General features: G+C 37.9%; 1 protein-coding gene across 4 annotated transcripts in view; it reads right to left on the minus strand.

Moving 5' to 3' along the window:
- The window catches only part of LOC309863228 (cytosolic beta-glucosidase), a 116,314-nt gene that overhangs the window by 57,862 nt on the left and 36,349 nt on the right, over positions 1–22,103 (minus strand). For 3 of the 4 annotated variants that reach the window (XR_014310938.1, XM_082727742.1, XM_082727743.1), the window contains exons 2-4: positions 17,325–17,552; positions 5,645–6,444; positions 4,798–4,921 (exon numbers count right to left, since the gene is read on the minus strand). Coding sequence is in view for 3 of the 4 variants with exons in the window: in XM_082727742.1 (XP_082583868.1) it covers positions 4,798–4,921; positions 5,645–6,444; positions 17,325–17,552 (1,152 nt within the window). In the remaining variant the exon portion in view is untranslated. The remainder of the gene's footprint in view (positions 1–4,797; positions 4,922–5,644; positions 6,445–17,324; positions 17,553–22,103) is intronic. The other variant, XM_082727744.1, reaches the window with a different exon arrangement.

A 22,103-nucleotide genomic window follows, 5' to 3' on the forward strand; every position in this document is an offset into this window, starting at 1 on the left:
CTCCCCTCTATGGGGTATATTTCTTTAGGGAAAGAAAATACAGTTCCCAATTATTTAATCATTTATTTCTCATTACACATTGGCTAACTCTTCTCTGATAGACATTACCAAATTCAACAAATGTGTAGAACACTACTACATGCCAGAAGGGGAGTCAGGTCTGATGATATAATCATAAAAAGACACAGCTCCAGAACGGAGTGTCCACAACCCTCTTCAAAAATTAGCCACCGTCTACAGATGCTTTATAATGTGTCAGATTCTGTATTTAGGCTTTATAAGGATTACTTTGCTCACTTTTCACCACTCTTTACAAGAGAGATGTCTTATTATCCCCATCCTGAAGATTAGAGGGCTGAAAATTACTGAGCTTGTGAGTGCCAGAACCAGGTTTGAAACCCATGTCTTGTCTGACTTCCAGCAAGTTCACGTACTCCAAACAACAGGATTTGGGCAGAACACAGGCTCACATCCCCTTTCAGGAGGATTTAGGTCATGGCTGGAGTATTACACATTGGGAGTAACCTCCCCTATTTCACACACTTCCTCACCTCCCTGGCAACATTCAGGTTATTGAGGCATCCATTTGTGTATATTTACAGATGAACTTAAACTTGTCTTCTGGAGCAGCAAGGACTGGTGAAAATTTTTATGAATATAATGGAGATTCATATGAGATGAGAAAGGCTTAACTGTTTGAAGATCAGTGCTTTCTGAACTTATGCAAAAACTTCATGTGGTTGAGCAATTCCAGCTACCCTGTTGCATATGGTTATTTCTGCTGCAAATGATTTAATTTTTCACCTAATCTGGCAACCTCTCTGATGGAAGTAATGAATGGAGGGAGGCGGTTGTTGCTTTCTACTCCACAGGAGTCAACTGTAGATAGCCAGAGGGCCAAAGTTACAACATTCATTCATCCCAAAAAGAAAAATAGAGAAACCTGCAAACATGTAGGAAAATTCTCCTATAACTTAAAAACTTGGTGGAAAAAAAAAAAAAAAGTCTTGGGATGACATGTGTAAAACAACAAGTTAAATAACTGGGGTGATAAATTAAGAGTACACATTTAATAATAATTATTATTATTACCATTGGTTGAGGACCTACTGTGTGCGAGGCAATTGCTGGTTAAGGGTAATTACATATTAGCTCATTAAATGGAATCTTTATAAGAACCCTGTCAGGGGAAAGTGTTAATCCATTTTTACAGATGAACAAACTAAGAGTTTGGGAGGTTGAATAATTTGCCAAAGGCCTCTCATTGAATAATTTGCAGAGCTGAAATGTAAGCCAGTTATGTTATTGCAAGTTTTTTGTGTCTCTCCTGTGTTGCTTTTCTCTTATCTATATCTACATTAATTAAAATACAACCTATTTAAAGGCATTTAAATAATGCAATGATTAAAAAGGCATTAGCTAATTTCTCTTTTTTTTTCTTGAAATGACATTTTTCTTTTTTTTTTTTTTTTCCTTTCCCAATAGGAAACAGAAACATTAGCTTACTTTTTACTGCTCAATTAATTGCTGTGGGATTTTACCTGAAGAGATCAGTGAGACCTCCAGGCAGATGTCATTGATCCCACTATAGTGTCATTCTGTGCCTGTCCATATGTGTGATGTTAGAGAGGAAGCTTTGTTTATGGGGACCACAAAGCCATCATCCATCTGACTCCCTGGGTTCTGACCAGCTCTCACCTGCAGCACTTCCCACGAAAGTCTTTCTTGGCCAGTTATTATTTTTAATTGCTCACGGGGTGCTTCTTACTAGTAGAGTTCTTGCCAATCGAGATCATCAGCACTACCTCAAAGGAGTCTCAGGAAATCGATTATAAATTAAGCTCCACTCCCCTGATGAGATGCAGGGTAAGGTGGATGTCTGAGTGGAGTCCAAGGTCGTCGGACCTATTGGCTCCTGCAGGGACAGCATGGAGCCCTTTCGAAGACACTATGCAAGTTCCGAGTACCCAAGATGAGGAAAATGTTCTGTGTGATATGGACAAGCAACCACTTTGGGTCAGAAAGCCCTAAATTCACAGACCTCATCAAACACCAAAATAGTAGTAGCAGCAGTAATAATAATGCATGCATTCTGCTACGTTCCAGGAAATAGTACTTAGTCACTTAGTGATCTTAAACAAATGACTTAGCTAGCTTCTTTGAAGCTTAGTATTCTCATCTGTGTAATAGGAGCAATGACCTCGTCTCACTGTTTTAAAAATGAAATGATATGATGGTATCAGTTAACACTCTTTTTGTTCCAAGTGATAGAAAACCAATCAGGTTCAGGTAAGCAGAAAAAGCATTTCATTGTAAGTAAAAGTAATGTCTCTCAAGATCATGCATGCATCTGAGGAGTACTGGAATTAGAGGCTTAAGAATCACTCTAAGCTTTCCCGGTTTCTTGTTTTCCCTTCCCTCGATGCACAGACAGCTCCCCTTTGTACTTACTACTCCTTAGCTTCTGAGGCGGGACATAGTCACCAAAGGCTCACAAGGCTACATTCCCCTGCCCAGTCTAGGCTAAAAAACTAAGTGATTGGCCCAAATTCTAAATCTCAGGGAAGAACTGGGATTGTCCCTATGGTAACCCTGAGGATAAGAAGAGGTGGATATTTCATAGAAGAAAAGGGAGTGATTACTATAAGAGTTTCACCAAGATTAAATAATTGGTATCTACTACAACAATATATAAGAAATAGCTATCACTATATCCATTCCAGAAGAGATAACGTGTCTTTTTTTGTCAATAAGTAGATTTCTGCACATTTGAAAGGCTACATTTTTTAAAAGATTTTATTTATTCATTTGACAGAGATGGAGAACACAAGTAAGCAGAGCAGCAGGCAGGGGGAAAGGGGGGAAGCGGGCTCCCTGCTGAGCAGAGAGCCCAATGCAGGGCTCCATCCCAGAACCCTGGGATCATGACCTTAGCCAAAGGCAAAGGCTCAACCCACAGAACTACCCAGGTGCCCCAAGGCTACATTTTTTAAATGTAAAACAAATATATTACATGTTAATTACAATAAGTATAGATCCTCTAATATTAAAAATCAGAAGAGAACACACATACTGTGAACAATTAATGTTTTAAGTGCCTGGTATCTTTTCCATCTGTTGGGGTGCCTGTGTTGAGCCCCACATCAGGCTCTCTGCTCAGCAGGGAGCCTGCTTCCCCCTTCCTCTCTGCCTATTTGTGATCTCTCTCTCTCTGTCAAATAAATAAATAAAATCTTAAAAAAAAAAACAATTGAAATTCAACAAGTAGAAAAACAGAATTTTGTTTCTAATCCTATCTCCTCCCCTGCCCCTCAGAAACCCAAATCTTCTCACATTTTCCACTTTAACTTTCAGTTACTTTACTACTCGCTTAAATTGTCTTAGTTTTGGGGTCTACTATCAAGTTTTTAGTGTTAAAGATCTAAGGGACTGTATTAAAGTACTTGAAACTATTTCAAAGAACAATGAAACTCCCTTACATGTTAGAACTAAACAGAGTACCAAGCTGGAAATGAACAAAGTCAATTTCTATTTTTCTCTCTTTTTCCCAAAAATACACAGACAATTTTGGAGAAGTCATTTGTGGTCCTCAAACCATCCATAAATCTGCCTCTTGGTAACCAGCTTACTTTCCTCTCAGAATGAAGCTGGGAACATCAATGGATTAACTATGAATAGGGCCATTTACGGAGAGAAGGGGGAGTGGAATCTCAGTAAACTAGACATTTCCTTTTTTCTTACCTAGAGAAAGAGTCTGTTTTGCATGTGATACAAAATAATTATTTCACTGGGCTCAAATCAAATTGCCTTATGCCGATAAACTCCAAGCCAGAGTGAGGGATTAAGTACAATATATTTTAGGTTTGGGAAAGAGACCATCTTGTGTTACTTTCCAGAATTCCTTCTGGCTGATTTCAGCATATTACTGATTAATTTTGGATAGAATAATTTTGGACCTTTCAAATAGAATGATGAGAGAGAAGTGTGCCTATCCTGGTAAGAAAGGAAATTGAAAGTCGCATTTTTGCATTGGATTTTTTGTTTCTGTGATATGATTCCTTTATATGGAGGAGAAATTAAATTTACAAAGCAACAGTGTTCCATGTAAATGCTGAAATGGGGAAATTAACTGGTGTCGAAATGTGTGTTACCAGTTAAAGATTATTCTTTCACATTTGTTTTCAAATATGAAAAGAATTTCATGGGGGAAAGAGCAGTTTCCAGAATAATAATCTTGTCTAGAAATAAAATTCACAGATCCTATATGACAAAAACACGTTCCTAAATGGGGCTGTTTGATTACAGCTGAAATGAAACATATAGTGATGTAAGACTCATTTTAGGCCAAAACTCATCGAAGCCCATTTAAATGTTTATTGCGTAAATGCTTAATTTTGATCCTTCAAAAATTCTGTCAGTTCATGTCTTGGTACCTGGGATATTAAAATATGCAAATAGGCATGATGTAGTTGATCAGTGCTAATCTTTTTGTAACAACTAAAGTTCTCTTTCACCAGCCACCACCCTTCTGTTCATGTCACCTTCACCCAGGAGTCACACAAAATGCAGAAGACAGTCACTTTTACTTGATTAAATTTTGGGAGGTTGAAGCTAGGCCAAAACCCTCACCTTCCTCTTTACTAAATACTTTTTCTCCTCTCTCTTAATTACATGGCTTTACACTGATTTACATGAATTTCAGCTTTCAAAATCATTGGTCTTTGCTAAATGAAAACAGGCACATGGGAAAATTATATTAAGTTTGCACAATTGATCTTTCATCATTTCAAATAGTACCTTTGAACAGTTCCTGAAATGTCTGTCTGAAATACTCCCAGCGCTGAGGGTCATCAAGAGATGCAGGGTCACCCTGGGGAAACCCATTCTCAGTGATGTAAATTACAGGGTTATTATACATATCCTAGAACAAGAGAACTGAAGTTTTATTCCAAAGAGATGTAACAAGAAAAAAAAAAAGACTCATAAAATCAGGTGTTTTACCCTCTATCTTCTCTAAGCTACAACCCAAAACTAGTTTTCATCAAATTGCACTGACCCTATTAAATTAATTTTCCACACACTGACCTTTTATGACTAACAATGGAAAAGCAAAACTGTGCAAATGTCCATGAAGATGGTCAAATGACTCTTATCATAATGAGAAGACAGAAGTATCTTCCTTTCATCAGTATCTGCTGATTGTCACTACACTTTAACCCCTTGGTCCCACCAATGGCTACACTCTCTATCCCCCCAGAGCAAGGGTCCTAAAAATCATTAACTTAAAATTTTAATTTCAGCTACCTGGACTCCATCGAGATAACAGAGACCCAAAAAAGGATCCAGCTATTTCAGCCCTTAATATGCCTTTTAGTAATTACAGTTGTGACATCAGCCTGGAAAATATGTCCAAGCTACTCCTATGCCCACAACTGCCTTTAACAGAGAAGTCCAACTTTAACCAGTGTATCAAAGCCCCTTATCAGCTAGTTACTCCTCACCAGCTGAACACCTAATCTCTCTTTCCAAGCCAACAAATGTGTAACCTACTGCCTAAAATCATCCTTTTTCCAAGTTCACACATACATCTGTCTTCCCACTTCTACATATTTGGGTATACATGAATAGAAACACTGTGTTTTACCTTAATGTATTTCAGTACTTTACGTATTCCCCATGGCACCACGTAGATCCAATCCAAACTTTTTATCCAAGATGGGTCTGGAAAAACTTGAATCTCCACATCCTGGAAAAAACCCAGTTCTCCTTTCTTATTCTCCTGGTACTTTACTAAGCGAGTTGTATAATAATGCACAGCAAAGAAATCAGCAGTGCCTTTAATCATTCTCTTCTCTTCTTCTGTAAATTCTGGAAGCCTTGATGATGGATAGCCTTGCTTTTTACTCATGAAGGCAACCTGGGACTTGACGACTTCCGGATAATCACCATCAGTAAATATGGGCTTAGCAAAGAAATCCAAGCAGAAAGCAATGGCTCTTTTAGCAGCTTCCCTGTCGGACACTGAATTGGGATCTGCAGGTTCCACCCAGGTAGCAAAAATTGCTAGAGACACCACGCCCTTCTGCTCTTTTCGGAATAAGGAATCGTAGCTGTGCCAGGATCTGGCGTGAGCTTTAATCAAATTATGAGCTGCCTGATAACCTCCAGTTCCAAAGTGAGGTACACCAGGAGGATATATTCCAAAATCATAGGCCAGCAGGGCAAAAACATTAGGCTCATTTATGGTGATCCAATGCTTGACTCGATCTCCAAAAGTACTGAAGCAAAACCGGGCGTATTTATCGAAGGATTCAATGATTGCCTCTGACAACCAGCCTCTTTTGTCTTCTAAGGCCTGAGGCAAATCATAGTGGTAAAGGGTCACTATGGGTGTAACCCCATTAGTTAACAAATCATCAATGATCTTGTTGTAATAGTCAATTCCTAGGAGAAAAACAAAAAGGAAGCATAAGAAGAAAAGTTATTTTTAGAACACTGACAATAAGTAAAGATCAGGAAAGAATCAGGAATAATTTCCTAAATAACTTTTACCCCAAATAAGATTTGTTAGTTCCTACATATCATCAAGTAAAGTTTTGGAGGAACCTTTAAAAATTCCAAGGAAGAATGGCTGATTGGGAAGTTGGGGGTATGATGGAAGACATGAAGCACAGATGTTCTGGACAAGTTGCTACCACATTACTGAAATTATTTTATTTGTTTGTATGTTTGATTTGTCTCTTAACCTCACTAAAATTCAAGCTTCATAATAGCTGGGATCTTATCTAATTCACTTCTGGTTCCCCAAATCCTGGAACAATACCAGGAATTCAATAGATACTCAATAATATTCATTTAATGAATGACTGGTTCTCAGTGGTATCAAATATTAAGTAAAAGAATTGATGGCTGCCTCAGTGCTTCTCCAGATATATCAGTCTTATAAGTCAGAAAAGGAGACCAATTGAGCATGAATAAGAGCTCCCAGAACATGGGTTACAAAGACAGTTGGCCAGAGGCTTGACATGTTAAGGAACATGGTCGGGGACTTTGCTCTAAGATCCTGACATAGTCCTGTGAGAATGCATAGCCACCCCTTGCTTGCAACTAATACTCCAGCACTGCAAGTGTGTGGGAGAATTGTTAGGATTGAGGCAGAGTTCAGAAAAATGTTATTAACTTAGAGATACTCTGCCTCAGAAACCAATGCCAAGAAGATGTTGGGTCCAACCTAATAATGACTCCTAATAGGAAGAGACTTACTGGGGGAGACCAGTATTAGGGCTTCATGTGATTTTATGTCTAAGATTATAGAAGAAACACCTAAGCTCAGGAGAGAGAAGCTATCTTAGTTTGCGGTTATTTCCTGGATAATAATTATAAATTCATATGTAGAATTGTGTTGCTTTCAAAGTTTGTCTAGAAGTAGGGTCCTTTTCTCTTTCTTTTTTTAAACTTAGTATCCTCTGATTAAATAATAAATCAGATTTTTAAATTTGTTTCATTTAATTATTAATTTATTCATCCCTCAAATGCACATGTATGGAGAAGCTACTATATGCTGGACTTCCAGACATGTATAAGATAAATACTGTCCTTGGTCTAAGGGAGTTTCTATTTTAGTAGGGATTACAGATAAATTCATAAACAATTATAATACAGTATCATTGGTGAAGATCAAGTACAGAATTCCATTTAAGCATATGATAAAAAGTACCCACTACAAACTGAGAACTTATGAAAATCTATTTGGAAAACAGTATAGCATTATGATTTCAAAAGCAAACTACAGCAACAGGCTACGTAAATTCTACCCCAATTCGTTCACCTATTTCCGTGACCTTAGGCAAGTTACTTTCTCTCTCTGAAATCATCGTTCCCTGTCTGTAAAATAAGATGGACAAAATAAAATGTGGACAATAATAGAAAACTACTTCAATAATTTATTGCAAGAATTTTAAGAGTTGATAAATTGAACGTGGTTAGAACAGCTCTTGGCATAAGGTAAGGGCTCAGTACAGGTTACCTATCATTTTAGTAATTATTGTTATTGTTGTCATTAGTGGCATCTAAGCTGACAGTCAAATGCTGAATATGAATTACTCATATAAGGCAAGGAAGAACAGGTGATCCAAGAAGAGAAAAAAGGGAAACAAATATGTGAAAGAGTAAAAGAGTTGTGAAAATAAGCAAAGATCACCTAAATGTAAGCAGTCTATTTATTCAGACTTGCTGAATTCTACTCCCTTGCTATAGCAAGGGAGTCAGCCATCATCACTTGCTTTTGACAGATACTCGAAGGCTGTCAGAGAAGAGGGAAGTTTTTATGGTAAGGGAAAAAAAGGGAAGGAGAAGGCTTCAGTTACCTTCTGAATGGAAGTTGTTGGCACAGGGAGGCTGTGCTAACTAGAAGTCAGACATCCCAAGAGATTGCTTTGGGTTGCTTATTTGGCTATCTCTGGTTGGTCCTAAGTTGGAAGCAGGGAGCAGGGAAACAAACCAACAATAACAAAAACAAAAACAAAAAAACAAAGAACAAAAAAAACCAGCAAAGTTGGCAGATGTTGATCAAGTTCTGACTATTGTGGACCAATGGCTATAGCGGTTGTAGTTTGGCTCCCTGGGTTTCTTTTGTAGATCAGAGTCTCATTATCATATGGACTGGCCATTGTTTTGCTTGTCTACTGTAATTTAGCCAAGTATGGCTATGTCTGGGAACTCTAAGTTAAGCATAATGAGAATGTATAGCTGAGCAGAGAAAGCATAAGAATGGTGAGAGAGAAGTAGGGTAAGCAGAAGCCAAATTATGCAAGGTCATATTTTGTCTACCTATCTGGAAGAGTGGATATTTTTAACAACAGCTCACTTGTTTTGCAAACCAGAACATAATGTGAATCATACATTAAAAACTCCATTCTTGGAAGAACTATTTGTATGCCATTTTCACTTGATAGACAGAATATCCCAGCCCCAAGAAGATATCCATGCCCTACTCCATGCAACCTGTGAATATGCTACTTTACATAGCAAAAAGGATTTCCAGACGTGATTAAGTTTAAGGATCTTGAGTCGGGAAGATTTCTCTAGATGGTTCAAATAAGCCCAGTGTAACTACCCAAGTCCTTAGAAGTGAAACAGTAGAGCAGAGGAGTGGATCAAAAATATGTAACATAGAAGAAGAGGTAGGGGAAGTAGCAGCATAAGAAGGACTCAACCCACTATTGCCAGCTGTGAGGGTGGAAGGAGGGGGCCACCTGCCAAGGAATCTGATGGCTTCTAGAAACTGAAAATGGCCCTCAGTTGATAACCATCAAGGAAATGAGGACTTCAGTTCTACAATCATAAGAAACTGAATTCTTCCAGCAATCTGAATGAGCCAAGAAAGACTGTCTCTAGATCCTTTGGAAACAAATGTGACACTGGAGGCATCTTAGTTTTAGCCTAGAGACTTCTGATATCCATATCTCTAAGGTAATAAATTTGTGAGGTTTTATTGAGATATAATCTATATAAAAAGTTATATTACTTTCAGGTGTAAATTCTGTGCTTTTTTAAGCAGCTAAGCTTATGATAATTTGTTGCAGCAGCAACAGAAAACTAATACATTCACCAACATTTATAAAGCTTTTCTTATCTCTTGCAATGAAAGAACATTCCACCATCCCATCTCTGAGCCTTGGCAAGCCCACATGTCCTCACTTGTAAAATGTAATATCCAAAAATGGTATGATGGAATCATTTTGGAGTTTTCATAGCCAATTCCTTCCATTGGCTCTGAATATAAAAATAATATCAGCTTCCATTTATTGCATTCATACTGTATGTACCAAATGCCACAGATTTTGTTTACTCCTAGCCCTAAACCCAAGAAGTGGGCATTTTTATCCTCGCTAAGCATCTAAGAAAACTAAGATTCAGAGAAAGTGAATACCAGACTTAAGTGATAATGTTGTCATGTGGCACTCCCAGCATTTAAGCCCAATAACCCACTCTATCTCACTACAAAGCCTGAACCTGTCCTACCATGACATTCAACTTCCCATAAATGTTTCAGAATCAGAAACATGGTGACTGCTTTACTAGTCTTCACAATCACTTATTTTGGAGCTGAATCATAATATCAGATCCTTTTCTTAAAAAAAGTTTTACAGGAATCAGTGATTTATCTCTTGTAAACATCATTAGATATGGCGCAATCATTAATGATGGCAATCAATGTAATTCCAACAACATGATAATCTTTAGTTGAATTGAAGATTTAAAAATTTTTAAATAAGACTTTTTTCTCACTCATCAGCTTGGCAGAGCAACAAAGCATTGCATAGTTAATATTTAACATCCCCAAATCGAGTACTTCTGGTTTGTACAGAGCAATTCTGGTTTGGTGCTCTAATGCAATTCTACCATGAAGCAGTGAAGTTGGGTTTTTAAGAGCAGAGCTCCAGCGTCAAACAGTTCCACCAAAGAATCATGGAATCATGGACAAATCACTTGGCCTTCTATGCCTAATCTGCCACCTCATGAGTGTTTCAAGTATCAAATGAGAACAAATCATGAAAGAGTTCTTTAGTTTATCAACACAATTTGGTGGTAACTAATTCTCTGAACAAATGTATATTTTTAAATGATCATTTGTTACCAATCTAGGGATCTTGAAACTGACAGAATATTTGAACTCTGTTTTGCTTTTGGATATTTAAGACGTAACTGATTACTTTAAGTATTAAAACTTCAATTGCCTTCTTCCATAGTTACTACCACTTTCTCTGATTTAATTAAGCCCATTTCTTCTTGTTTGATCTTTAGAATTATAAAGCAATTTGAGTTAAAGCTCTTTTAGGTATATAGAAAAGTAACCCACTCAGATTAACTCAAATATAAAGGTAGGATGAAGGGCAAGTGGGTGGATGGTGTGGGATATACGGGCATTATTTGAAATGGTAGACAGCTATCAGATACTCAACAGAAAATTGCAACTAAAATTGGGGATTGGGACTGAGAAAGTCTTTGCCTCTCAAGAAAGACTAGTCTCATCCTTTCAGTTTCACTCAACACATCTACTCCATTCCTCTCCTTCTCCCAGAACCTATTTTCTTAGCACCCAATTTGCTGTGGTCTCAAAATGGCCATCCCATCTGCCGAAAAGCTACCTTATAGTCCTGTTTCCAAACGAACCAACTCAGACTCTCAACTCCTGGATTCCAAACATCCCTGAGATGTGAAGACAATTGGGCAAGATTCTCTTTTTCCATGAGGTTAACAATAATACATCACAAGGAAAGAGGTCTTTCTCTTGTTTGGTCAGCAATGGCCAGGAGCAGAGCAGGTTTATGTAGAACAGAGAAATGAGAAATTCCCTTAGAAGAGGACATTACTAGGATTTGCAAAGATGATGTTTCAGTACAGAAAATAACTGAACTGGAATCTCACTAGTCAAACCATAAATGTCTTCATGTAGAATTGACTTTGGTCAAGGGTCTATCATGTATCATACATGATAATGAGGTCACTCCCCTCTAGACTCATACCACCAATTAATTTCTTTAATTGCCCTACATTCTTTTAGAACAATGCCTGTATTAGTCTCCTATTGCTGCTGTAACAAATTACCACAAACTTAATGGCCTAAACCAAAATAAGTTTGGTCACTCCCCTCTAGACTCATACCACCAATTAATTTATTTAATTGCCCTACATTCTTTTAGAACAATGCCTGTATTAGTCTCCTATTGCTGCTGTAACAAATTACCACAAACTTAATGGCCTAAACCAAAATAAGTTATTTATTATCTTATAGTTCTGGGCATCAGATATCCAAAATGATACTCGTTGAACTAAAATCAACACAGCAGCATGGCTAACTTCCTTCTGGAGGCTCTTAAGGAGAACCCATTGCTTTGCTTCTTGCAGCTTCCAGAGGCTGCCTGCATTCCTTAGCTCATCGCCCCTTTCCTTTATCTTCAAAGCCAATAGTGTCACATCTTCTCTCATCTCTGACCTCTGTTTCAGTTCCTCTATCTTCTCCCTGATTCCAATCATCTTGCCTTCATCTTGTAGGGCTCCTGTAATTATAAGGGGACCATCCAGATAATCCAGGTTAATCTCCCCATCTCAAGATTTTTAGTGTAATAGCTATAAAGTCTCTTTTACCATGTAAGAAAATTTGTTCACAGTTTTAAGAATTAGGAGGAACATCTTTGGGGAGCTATTATTCAGCCTAATACACTGCCCCATATGGAGTAGGAGGTTAATAAATGTTTCTTTAGTTATTTACTTTACCATTCCTGCTAACTAGGCTCATATTTTAAATACTAAAGTGAATAAGAAATTCTGCATAAACTTTCCTTTTTTTTTTTTATTTCCAATACTTGGGTTCCCTATTAATCATCTGAAACTTGCATTTGTTGCAGATAGGAAAATTCAGTTGAACAGTTGAGAACTACAGAAAAATGTGACTTCAGTTGCCAGCTCAATCTCTTCTTGTTAAACCTTGAAAACTTGACATTTGAAAGAGAAAAGCTGTGTAACAATTCCACTTCGTAAAGTATTCTTCCAGTTTGGGAACACAGAATTTTACAAGTTTCCAAACAACCGCTAATCAAGCTTTTAAAATAGAGTGTTGAACACACACACACACACACACACACACAGAAAATGGGGGTACCTTGTAAAGGATTGTGACAAGGTTATCCAATTCTTCACATGCTCTTTGAGAAAATGTTTAGACAGAAAAAACAAATGATGGCCTTTCTGAGTTAAAACAGTTCCAGTTGCTTCAACAGATCACTGCACAAGAGTGAGCAACTCCTTATTGAAATTCTGCCTCCTGGAAGCACCTCCAGTGCCCTCTCGTTCATGGAAAAGTCTGTAATATTAATCAGCTATGACTTTACAAAAGCTGGGACCAAACATGAAAAGCTCAGTGCTGAGGCACATGATCCCCACGTGTGCATGAGTGATCTTCCCACATTTTTCATGTGGCCCCAGTATCTCCCCACCACCACCCTTCAGCTTTTCTGCTGCTCTGCTCCTAGGTTGCTGATCTACAGTGTGCTATAGTGATCTCAGGTTCATTTTAAATAGCTTGATATGTTGATATAGTGGTAAAATCTTGGGGGCAGATGTATTCAGAATTTTTGAATTTTTAGAGAGGAAATACAAAGCAAATACCATATATTCAGTTAACACTCCCAGTGGGTGTGGGTCAGCCTTCCTTAATATTTCTGTAGTAAAATATGTAAATATTCTTTACCAGTGAAATCACCTGAGATTATAAAAAAATTTTCACAAGGGTTTAACATCCAAAATATATAAAGAACCCGTAAGGCTTAATATCAAACACAATCTAAAGAGCCAATAAAGTTCAATATCAAAACACAGCCTGATTAAAAAATAGGCAAAGAACCTGAATGGACACTTTTCCAAAGAAGACACACAGATGGCCAACAGGCACATGAAAAAAATTCTCAATGTCACTAACCATCAGGGAGATGCAAATCAAAACCACAATGAGATATCACCTCACACCTGTCAGAATGGCTATTATCAAGAAATAACAAGTGTTAGTGAGGATAGGAACCCTCACACAATGTTAGTGGGAATATAAACTGGTATAGCCACTATGGAAAACATAATGGAGATTCCTCAAAAAAATAAAAATAGAACTACTGTATAATCCAACAATTCCACTTCTAGGTATTTACCTGATGAAAACAAAAACACTAATTTGAGAAGACGTATGAACCACTGAGTTCATTGCTACATTATTAACAACAGCCAAGATATGAAAGCAACCTAAATATCTATTAATGGATGAAGGGATAGAGAAGATATGGTGTGTGTGTGTGTGTGTGTGTGTGTGTGTGTGTGTGTGTCACGGAATATTACTCAGCCACAAGAAGGAATCAAATCTTTCCATTTGCAACATCATGGTGGACCTAGAGCATATTAATGCTAAATGAAATAAGTCAACGACTATATGACTTCACTTACAAGTGGAATCTAAAAAACAAATAAACAAACAAAACAAAATAGAAACTGTCTCGTAGATACAGAGAACAAACTGCTGGTTGCTAGAGAGAATAGAGGAGAGAGGATGAGCAAAACAGGTGGAGGGAATTAAGAGGTACAGTCTTCCAATTATAAAATAAATAAGTCGTGGGGATGTGATGTGCAGTTTAGGGAACAGTATTGATAATATAGTAACAACTTTGTATGATTACAGTACCTAATTAGTATGGTAACCAGACTTATTGTGGTGGTCATTAAGTAATAAATATAAAAAGCAAATCACTATGTTCTATACCTGAAATTAATACAATATTGTATGTCAATTGTTCTTCAATTTAAGAAAAACCTGTCCCATCAATTGAGGTTAGCTTTTGTTGCCACATTAGTTTTAGACCTAAAATTGCTAAAAAGGATTCAGTATTCAAAGCTTTTGGACTTTAGAATTTCAGATAAGAAGTTATGAACCTATATTATAAGTTGGCAAGGGGGTGGTTGTTTTGTGTTGTTTTTTCAAATTTTTTCATTGTGTACCATCCAAATGGAAACTCAGTGAAAACTTCACACTCCTAGAATCAGGAGGGTAGATACTCAGTGAATACAGCTAAGGAAAGGCCATTCCAGGCAGAAGAAAGAGCTTAAGAAAATTCTTACAGAGGTGGGAAATTGCATAGTATGTTTAGTATGTAGTGGGCTATGTGTTTAGGGAATTAAATGGAGCAATTGCATGGGGGAATTTCAGCCTGTAGTGCTTCAGAGATGAATTAAAACTAAGTCAAATAAAACCTGGAATGATATATGAAGGAGTGAACACTATATATTGAGTCTTGGGATGATTAAATAAATTTTTTATAGGGGTGCTTGGGTGGCTCAATCATTTGAGTGACCAACTCTTGGTTTTGGCTCAGGTCATGATCTTGGCGTCATGAAATCAAGCCTCACTTCAGGCTCTATGCTCAGCAGGGAGTCTGCTTGGGACTTTTTTTTTCCTCTCTCCTTCTCCCTCGTTCCTCCCTTTTCAAATAAATAGATGTTTTAAAAAAAAATTTTTTTATCTTACTTTGTTTTTAACAGGAGATGATGCAAGCCAACAGAACTGAGGCAAAGCTTTAGACAAATTGCTGGGGTAGCATTTTGTACAAGGAATTAATGGACAGAGAATGAGTGAAAATAGGTAGACCCAGCAAGGGTATATCAAAAAGTCCTTGATGAGAATGATAAAACTCTAAAGCAGGGCAGAGGCAGAAAAAATGGCCAGGAGGGAGAAGTGAAAGAGACCTAAGTGGAACGGATCATAGTTAGCAACCAGTTAGATGTAGGAAACAAAGAAAAGAGGAGATTCAAAGATTACTCTTAGTTTTTAGTCCTTGGGGGTGTGATGGGCCTGGAGAAAAGAGAAGGTATAGATTATGGATGAGGAAGGTGGGAAATTATTAATTCACTTTTACACTGAACAACTAATGAACTTCTGTTCAAAGTCAGAAAAACAAAAACTGGCCAGTAATATATCAAGAAAGTAGATATTCAACCAGCAGCAGTTAGTCAGGGGAGCTAATGCCTTTAGAAACAAGCAATGGACCTGGTAATCTTGTGTTGTCCCCATCTGGGGGACACATAAGTTGCAGCTACATTCCACAATGTCCAGCTTACCCCACCTCACAGAAAATGAGCATTGCAAGGACACAAGCTCACCTAAGCAGTTGTTATCACTGGCTGTTCTTACTATGTAGGAAATCAGATGATTTACTCAAATGGAATCCCTGAGGATTAGGGAAGTCACCGCCCCTGAAAGCAGGGTGAGCAAGCAGGTACCCTCCCTCAGGATTCTGCAAGTGTCCGTCTTGCATTTACAAGACCCTGAGAGTCAACGTCTCCTTAAATTTTGCATCTTAGGCACATCATTTGCCTCACCAAGTCCCAACCGTAGGAGGAGTGTGAAATATTTTCCAGGACAAAGTACCTATAAAGGTTCTTTATGAAGAAACCTTTATGTTGGGGCGCCTGGGTGGCTCAGTGGGTTAAGCAGCTGCCTTCGGCTCAGGTCATGATCTTGGGGTCTTGGGATCGAGTCCCACATCAGGTTCTCTGCTCAGCAGGGAGCCTGCTTCCTCCTCTCTCTCTCTACCTCTCTGCCTACTTGTGATCTCTCTCTATCAAATAAATAAAATAAAATCTTTAAAAAAAAAAAAAAGAAAGAAAGAAAGAAACCTTTATGTTGTAGTACAGGGGTCATAGAACTTCTCTCGCAAAGTACCAGGTAGTGAGTGTTTTAGGCTCTGCAGGTTCTCTGGTCTCTGCCCCAACAACTCAATTCTGCCATGGTGGTGGAAAAGCAACCACAGACTAAATGTAACGAATGGGTATGACTGCGCTGCAATAAAACTTTATTTACAAAAATAACAGTCAGATTTGGCCCTTGGGTCATAGTTTGCCAACTCTGGTGTATGGAAGGAACTAGCCAGACCCTGGGTTTACATTCTAGATCCACCATTTACAAAATATCTGGATTTGGACACGCACCACTGTAAAATGTAACTAATTACACCTCCTTCACTGATTGTGGGGATTAGAGAAAATGTATGTAAAATGACTCATAAATAACAGGCATTCAAATAGGACATAGTCTTTTTAATTACAAAACTTAATATGAATAATAGCTAACACTTTTTGAATGCTTTTGTATATACCAGCTATTGTGTAAAGCACTTTGCAAAAATTATTTCATTTAATTTTCCAATAGCTCTCGAACTAGGAACTATTTGAGTATTCTTTTCTACTTGTGGAGAAACTGAGGCATGAAAAAATGCCCAAGAGATGCTTCTCCAGATAGTAAGTGATACAGCTGGCCTTGCATCCCAAGTTAAGCAGATTCCAGATGCCTCGGCACTAATCTCTGCCCTAGTTAATTCGCTCTACTAATTCAGCTCCATTTGAAATGCTCAAAATCTTCTCAAGTTCTACAGGGCTTTTCATCACTTTTCACAGCATAACACAACTGAAAATAGTTTAATACATAACTTTTGGAAACTCAGCTTCAGGTTAACGCTCAATAATATCTTCCATAAGTAAAACTCTTATTCCCGCCCCTTTCCTGCCCATCTATTGTCCCCTTTCAACACATATCACCAATTCAGGGAGAACAGAATATTATTAAGAAAGCTAATGCAAACCCATTTCAAAAAATTTATCCTATAATCACCCTAAAAACTTGCAATTTCAAAGCTCCACTGCAGAATAGCATACTGGATTAATTATGCCAGACTGCAGCAGTAACCTTGAATTAAAGCTGCAACCTTCTATTTTTAAGAAACACTTGCCTTTCTGGTTGATGAAACCTGTCGTCCCATCAGGTAACAGACGTGACCAGGAAAGAGAGAAGCGGTAATGAGTCAATCCAAGCTGTTTGATACATTTCAAATCTTCCTCCCACAGAGTGTAGCTGCCACAAGCTACATCGCCAGTCTGGTTCTTGAAAACTCTCTCTCCTCCCTGATGGGTGAATGTGTCCCAGACACTAGGGCCTTTTCCATCTGCATCCCAGCCTCCTGAGAAAAAAGAAGAAAATGAAACAGTTACACTCTTGACATCAAGAGGCATATGTGGAATGTAAATATTTGTCGCCAAAAGAACATACCTCATTAACTCAATGTACCATATTTATAACTTTAAAACATGCCTTTAAAATAGCATGCATGAGTGAATTATGTGTTTAGCTGTCCTTGATCCCTGAAGCTGACTGGTGGCAAATGAAAAATTATTTCATAGTGCTGCCGCATAGCAGGCTTTCATGGTTCATTTTCTGAAGATTTCCCAGCTGGTAAACAGAGGCAGCCCCCAGCTTATGAATGTCTGAGTTGCAGATACCTCCTCCTGGCCATGACTGACAAGCCTTGTCCTTATTGTGCCTGACAGAGTCTCAGAACCTTGTCTTTGGCCCTCTACACTTGAACTCTATTCTCCTGCTAACTAACAATGGAGCCTGCAATGGTCCAGTCAATTATTGTGGGGAGGGCACTAGTCTCTGCTACTGTTAACGTATTAGTATCCTACCTTCATTCATGCATCCCTCCATTAATTCCACAAATGTTACATGTCGGGATCTACGCTGAGCACAGAAGTTAACCTGGTGCACTCTGCTCTGCTTCCTGTCTTTGGAGAACTTAGCTATGGGTAACTGTAAAACAGCCAAGGTAAAAGACTTGTCAGAAAACCAAGGATGGGGCATTTATCCAGATGTGAGCTAGAGTTGGAGGTCTCTTAGAGAAATGACTTTTAGACAGACACCTCAAGGAAAAATTGGGTCATCAAGGTGAATTGCTGGGAGGTGGGAGTGGGAATAAAATAGAAAAAAAAGAGAAGCTAGGATCCAAATAAGCCCACAAGAAAGAGAGAGTGTTGCACATTAGAAGAGAGTAAAAGTTACATTACAGTTGGAATATCTGTACACATAGAGATCTTGCTTAAAATGTAGTTAGAATCCATTTTATGGTAAAAGGAGTAGTTTTAAAAATCTCATGACTTCCTCATTTCACTTCTAGGTACATACCCTGAAGAAATGCACATGTAGTTTCACAAAGAAATTATAGGAGATCATTGAGACAGAAACATCTGTAATAACAAACTCTTGGAAACAACTCACATTCTATCAACAGTAGAAGAGATAATTTGAGGTAGAAGCATACAGATGAAACACAAATCAGTAGTTAAAGGGAATGAATCAGAGCATCAATAACCCTCCACTATAGTGTTCCCCCAAATTTATGTTGAAATCTTAATGCCAATGTGATGGTATGAGGAAGTGGGGTCTTTGGCAGGTGTTACATCATGAGGGTGGAGCCCCCAGGAATGAGTTAGTGCCCTTATAAAAGACCCCCCAGAGTTCCCCAGTCCCTTGGGCCATGTGAAAATGCAGACGTTTTTGATGCACAAGAGGATCCTCAACCAGCCATGCCAATGTTCTCATCTCAGATTTGCAGCCTTCAGAATTGTGAGAAATAAATATATTTGTTGTTTATAAGCCATCCAGTTTATGAGTATTAGAATGTATCCAGGGACAAAGGGGTGGAATTTAGATTTTTAGGGCAGTAAAAATGTTCTACATGATATTGTAATGGTGGATATATTATCAAAACCTATAAACTTATAAACTATGAATTTCATTTAATAGTTTTATATTGATATTCATTCATCAATTGTAATAATTGTCTCACAGGAATGCAAGCTGTTACTTGTAGTGGAAACTGGGGAATTGGGTATTTGGAAACTCTTAGTAGGTTCTGCTCAATTTTTCTGTAAACCTAAAATTATTCTAAAATATAAAGTCTACCAATTTTTAAAGAATATATATAATATGTTTATCCTGTCTTGTATATTTTAAATATGTAAAATAATCCATGTATATTCTGAACATGTACATATGAGATAAAAATACAACATGCCTGTAAATGATCAATTCAGACTAGTGGTTACCTTCAGGGAGAAAAAAAGGGTAATAGAACAAAAAAGGAGTTTGACTGCATCTCTTATGTTTTATTCCTTAAAAGGGGCTAGGGGTATTTGGGGAGCTGTTTATTACACAGCCTTTTTTATGTGCTTAAAATATTTCATAATGATTTTTATATAAGGAAGAAGGTCACAGAGTAAATTAAAACAATTACAGGAAGGTCTTTCAGGTCCTAATTTAGCATCTACTTACTTGTATTTTGGGCACAATTTAAACTGAATTAGGTACTAGTTTTTAGACCAACAAGAGGACAGCATAGACTATAAAATATAAGAGGGGATCATGGGAAGACAGGAGAGACAGGTAAAAGGAGGAACTCCAACAAAAGCAAAAATGACAGTTGAAATCAGGGTAGGATACTAAGTATCCATACAAAGAAATCATGAACATTAAAAAATGATTGTATTCTGGAGTCATAATTTAGAGGCAAAAGGTTTCATACATCCCAATGGCTCTCAGTTTATGTCTGTATATGGGATTTAGAAGGATGGGGGAAAAGAATACTGATATTCAATCTTAGAATGAAATAGGTATGAGTATTAAAATTGAATTTTAGTCAAGGATGGAGCTCATGGTATCAGATAATTGATTTAATAGATGAAGAAGCTTAACCTCAGAGATTTTAAGCAATGCAGTTCTAGAAAATATTGACAAATGGCTATATGTTTAAAAATGTGGGGGCACTGGGATGGCTCAGTTGGTAGAGTATACAACTCTTGATGTCATGAGTTCAAGCCCCACATTGGACATAGAGCTTACTTAAACAAATATAAATGAATAAATAAATAAATAAATAAATAAATGTGTACATATGTTTATTAGGAATTTTATTTACATAACAGTTGTATAGTATACAATTTCCAAATAATATACAATATTCTTTTTTTTTTTAAGATTTTATTTATTTATTTGACAGAGATCACAAGTAGGCAGAGAGGCAGGCAGAGAGAGAGAGGAGAGGAAGCAGGCTCCCTGCCAAGCAGAGAGCCCGATGCGGGACTCGATCCCAGGATCCTGAGATCATGACCTGAGCTGAAGGCAGAGGCTTAACCCACTGAGCCTCCCAGGCGCCCCGAATATACAATATTCTTTACTGTAAATTCTCAGAGAATGCTATTTTAGATTTCTGTCAAATCCTTATATTGGTAACCAAACTATGGTTGCAATCTAACAAATGAGTGCAGTTCTCACATGAATGTTAACCAGTATATTTTTTAAATTTATTTTCAGTATAACAGTATTCATTATTTTGGCACCACACCCAGTGCTCCATGCAATCCGTGCCCTCTCCAATACCCACCACCTGGTTCCCCCAACCTCCCACCCCCCGCCCCTTCAATACCCTCAGATTGTTTTTCAGAGTCCATAGTTTCTCATGGTTCACCTTCCCTTCCAATTTCCCTCCACTCCCTTCTCCTCTCTAACTCCCCTTCTCTTTCATGCTATTTGTTATGCTCCACAAATAAGTGAAGCCATATGATAATTGACTCTCTCTGCTTGACTTATTTCATTCAGCATAATCTCTTCCAGTCCCATCCATGTTGCTACAAAAGTTGGGTATTCATCCTTTCTGATGGAGGCATAATACTCCATAACGTATATGGACCACATCTTCCTTATCCATTCGTCCGTTGAAGGGCATCTTGGTTCTTTCCACAGTTTGGTGACCGTGGCCATTGTTGCTATAAACATTGGGGTACAGATGACCCTTCTTTTCACTACATCTGTATCTTTGGGGTAAATACCCAGGAGTGCAATTGCAGGGTCATAGGGAAGTTCTATTTTTAATTTCTTGAGGAATCTCCACACTGTTCTCCAAAGAGGCTGCACCAACTTGCATTCCCACCAACAGTGGAAGAGGGTTCCCCTTTCTCCACATCCTCTCCAACACATGTTGTTTCCTGTCTTGCTAATTTTGGCCATTCTAACTGGTATAAGGTGGTATCTCAATGTGGTTTTAATTTGAATCTCCCTGAGGGCTAATGATGATGAACATTTTTTCATATGTCTGATAGCCATTTGTATGTCTTCATTGGAGAAGTGTCTGTTCATATCTTCTGCCCATTTTTTGATATGATTATCTGTTTTGTGTGTGTTGAGTTTGAGTTTATAGATCCTGGATATCGACCTTTTGTCTGTACTGTCATTTGCAAATATCTTCTCCCATTCCCTGGGTTGCCTCTTTGCTTTGTTGACTGTTTCCTTTGCTGTGCAGAAGCATTTGATTTTGATCAAGTCCCAAAAGTTCATTTTCACTTTTGTTTCCTTTGCCTTTGGAGACACATCTTGAAAGAAGCTGCTGTGGCTGATATCGAAGAGGCTACTGCCAATATTCTCCTCTAGGATTCTGATGGATTCCTGTCTCACATTGAGGTCTTTTATCCATTTCGAGTTTATCTTTGTGTACGGTGTAAGAGAATGGTCAAGTTTCATTCTTCTACATATAGCTGTCCCGTTTCCCAGCACCATTTATTGAAGAGACTGTCTTTTTTCCATTGTATATTTTTTCTTGTTTTGTCGAAGATTATTTGACCATAGAGTTAAAGGTCCATATCTGGGCTCTCTACTCTGTTCCACTGGTCTATGTGTCTGT

The sequence above is a fragment of the Mustela nivalis genome (assembly GCF_964662115.1).
Source record: "Mustela nivalis genome assembly, chromosome: 4".
Taxonomy (NCBI): Eukaryota; Metazoa; Chordata; class Mammalia; order Carnivora; family Mustelidae; genus Mustela; species Mustela nivalis.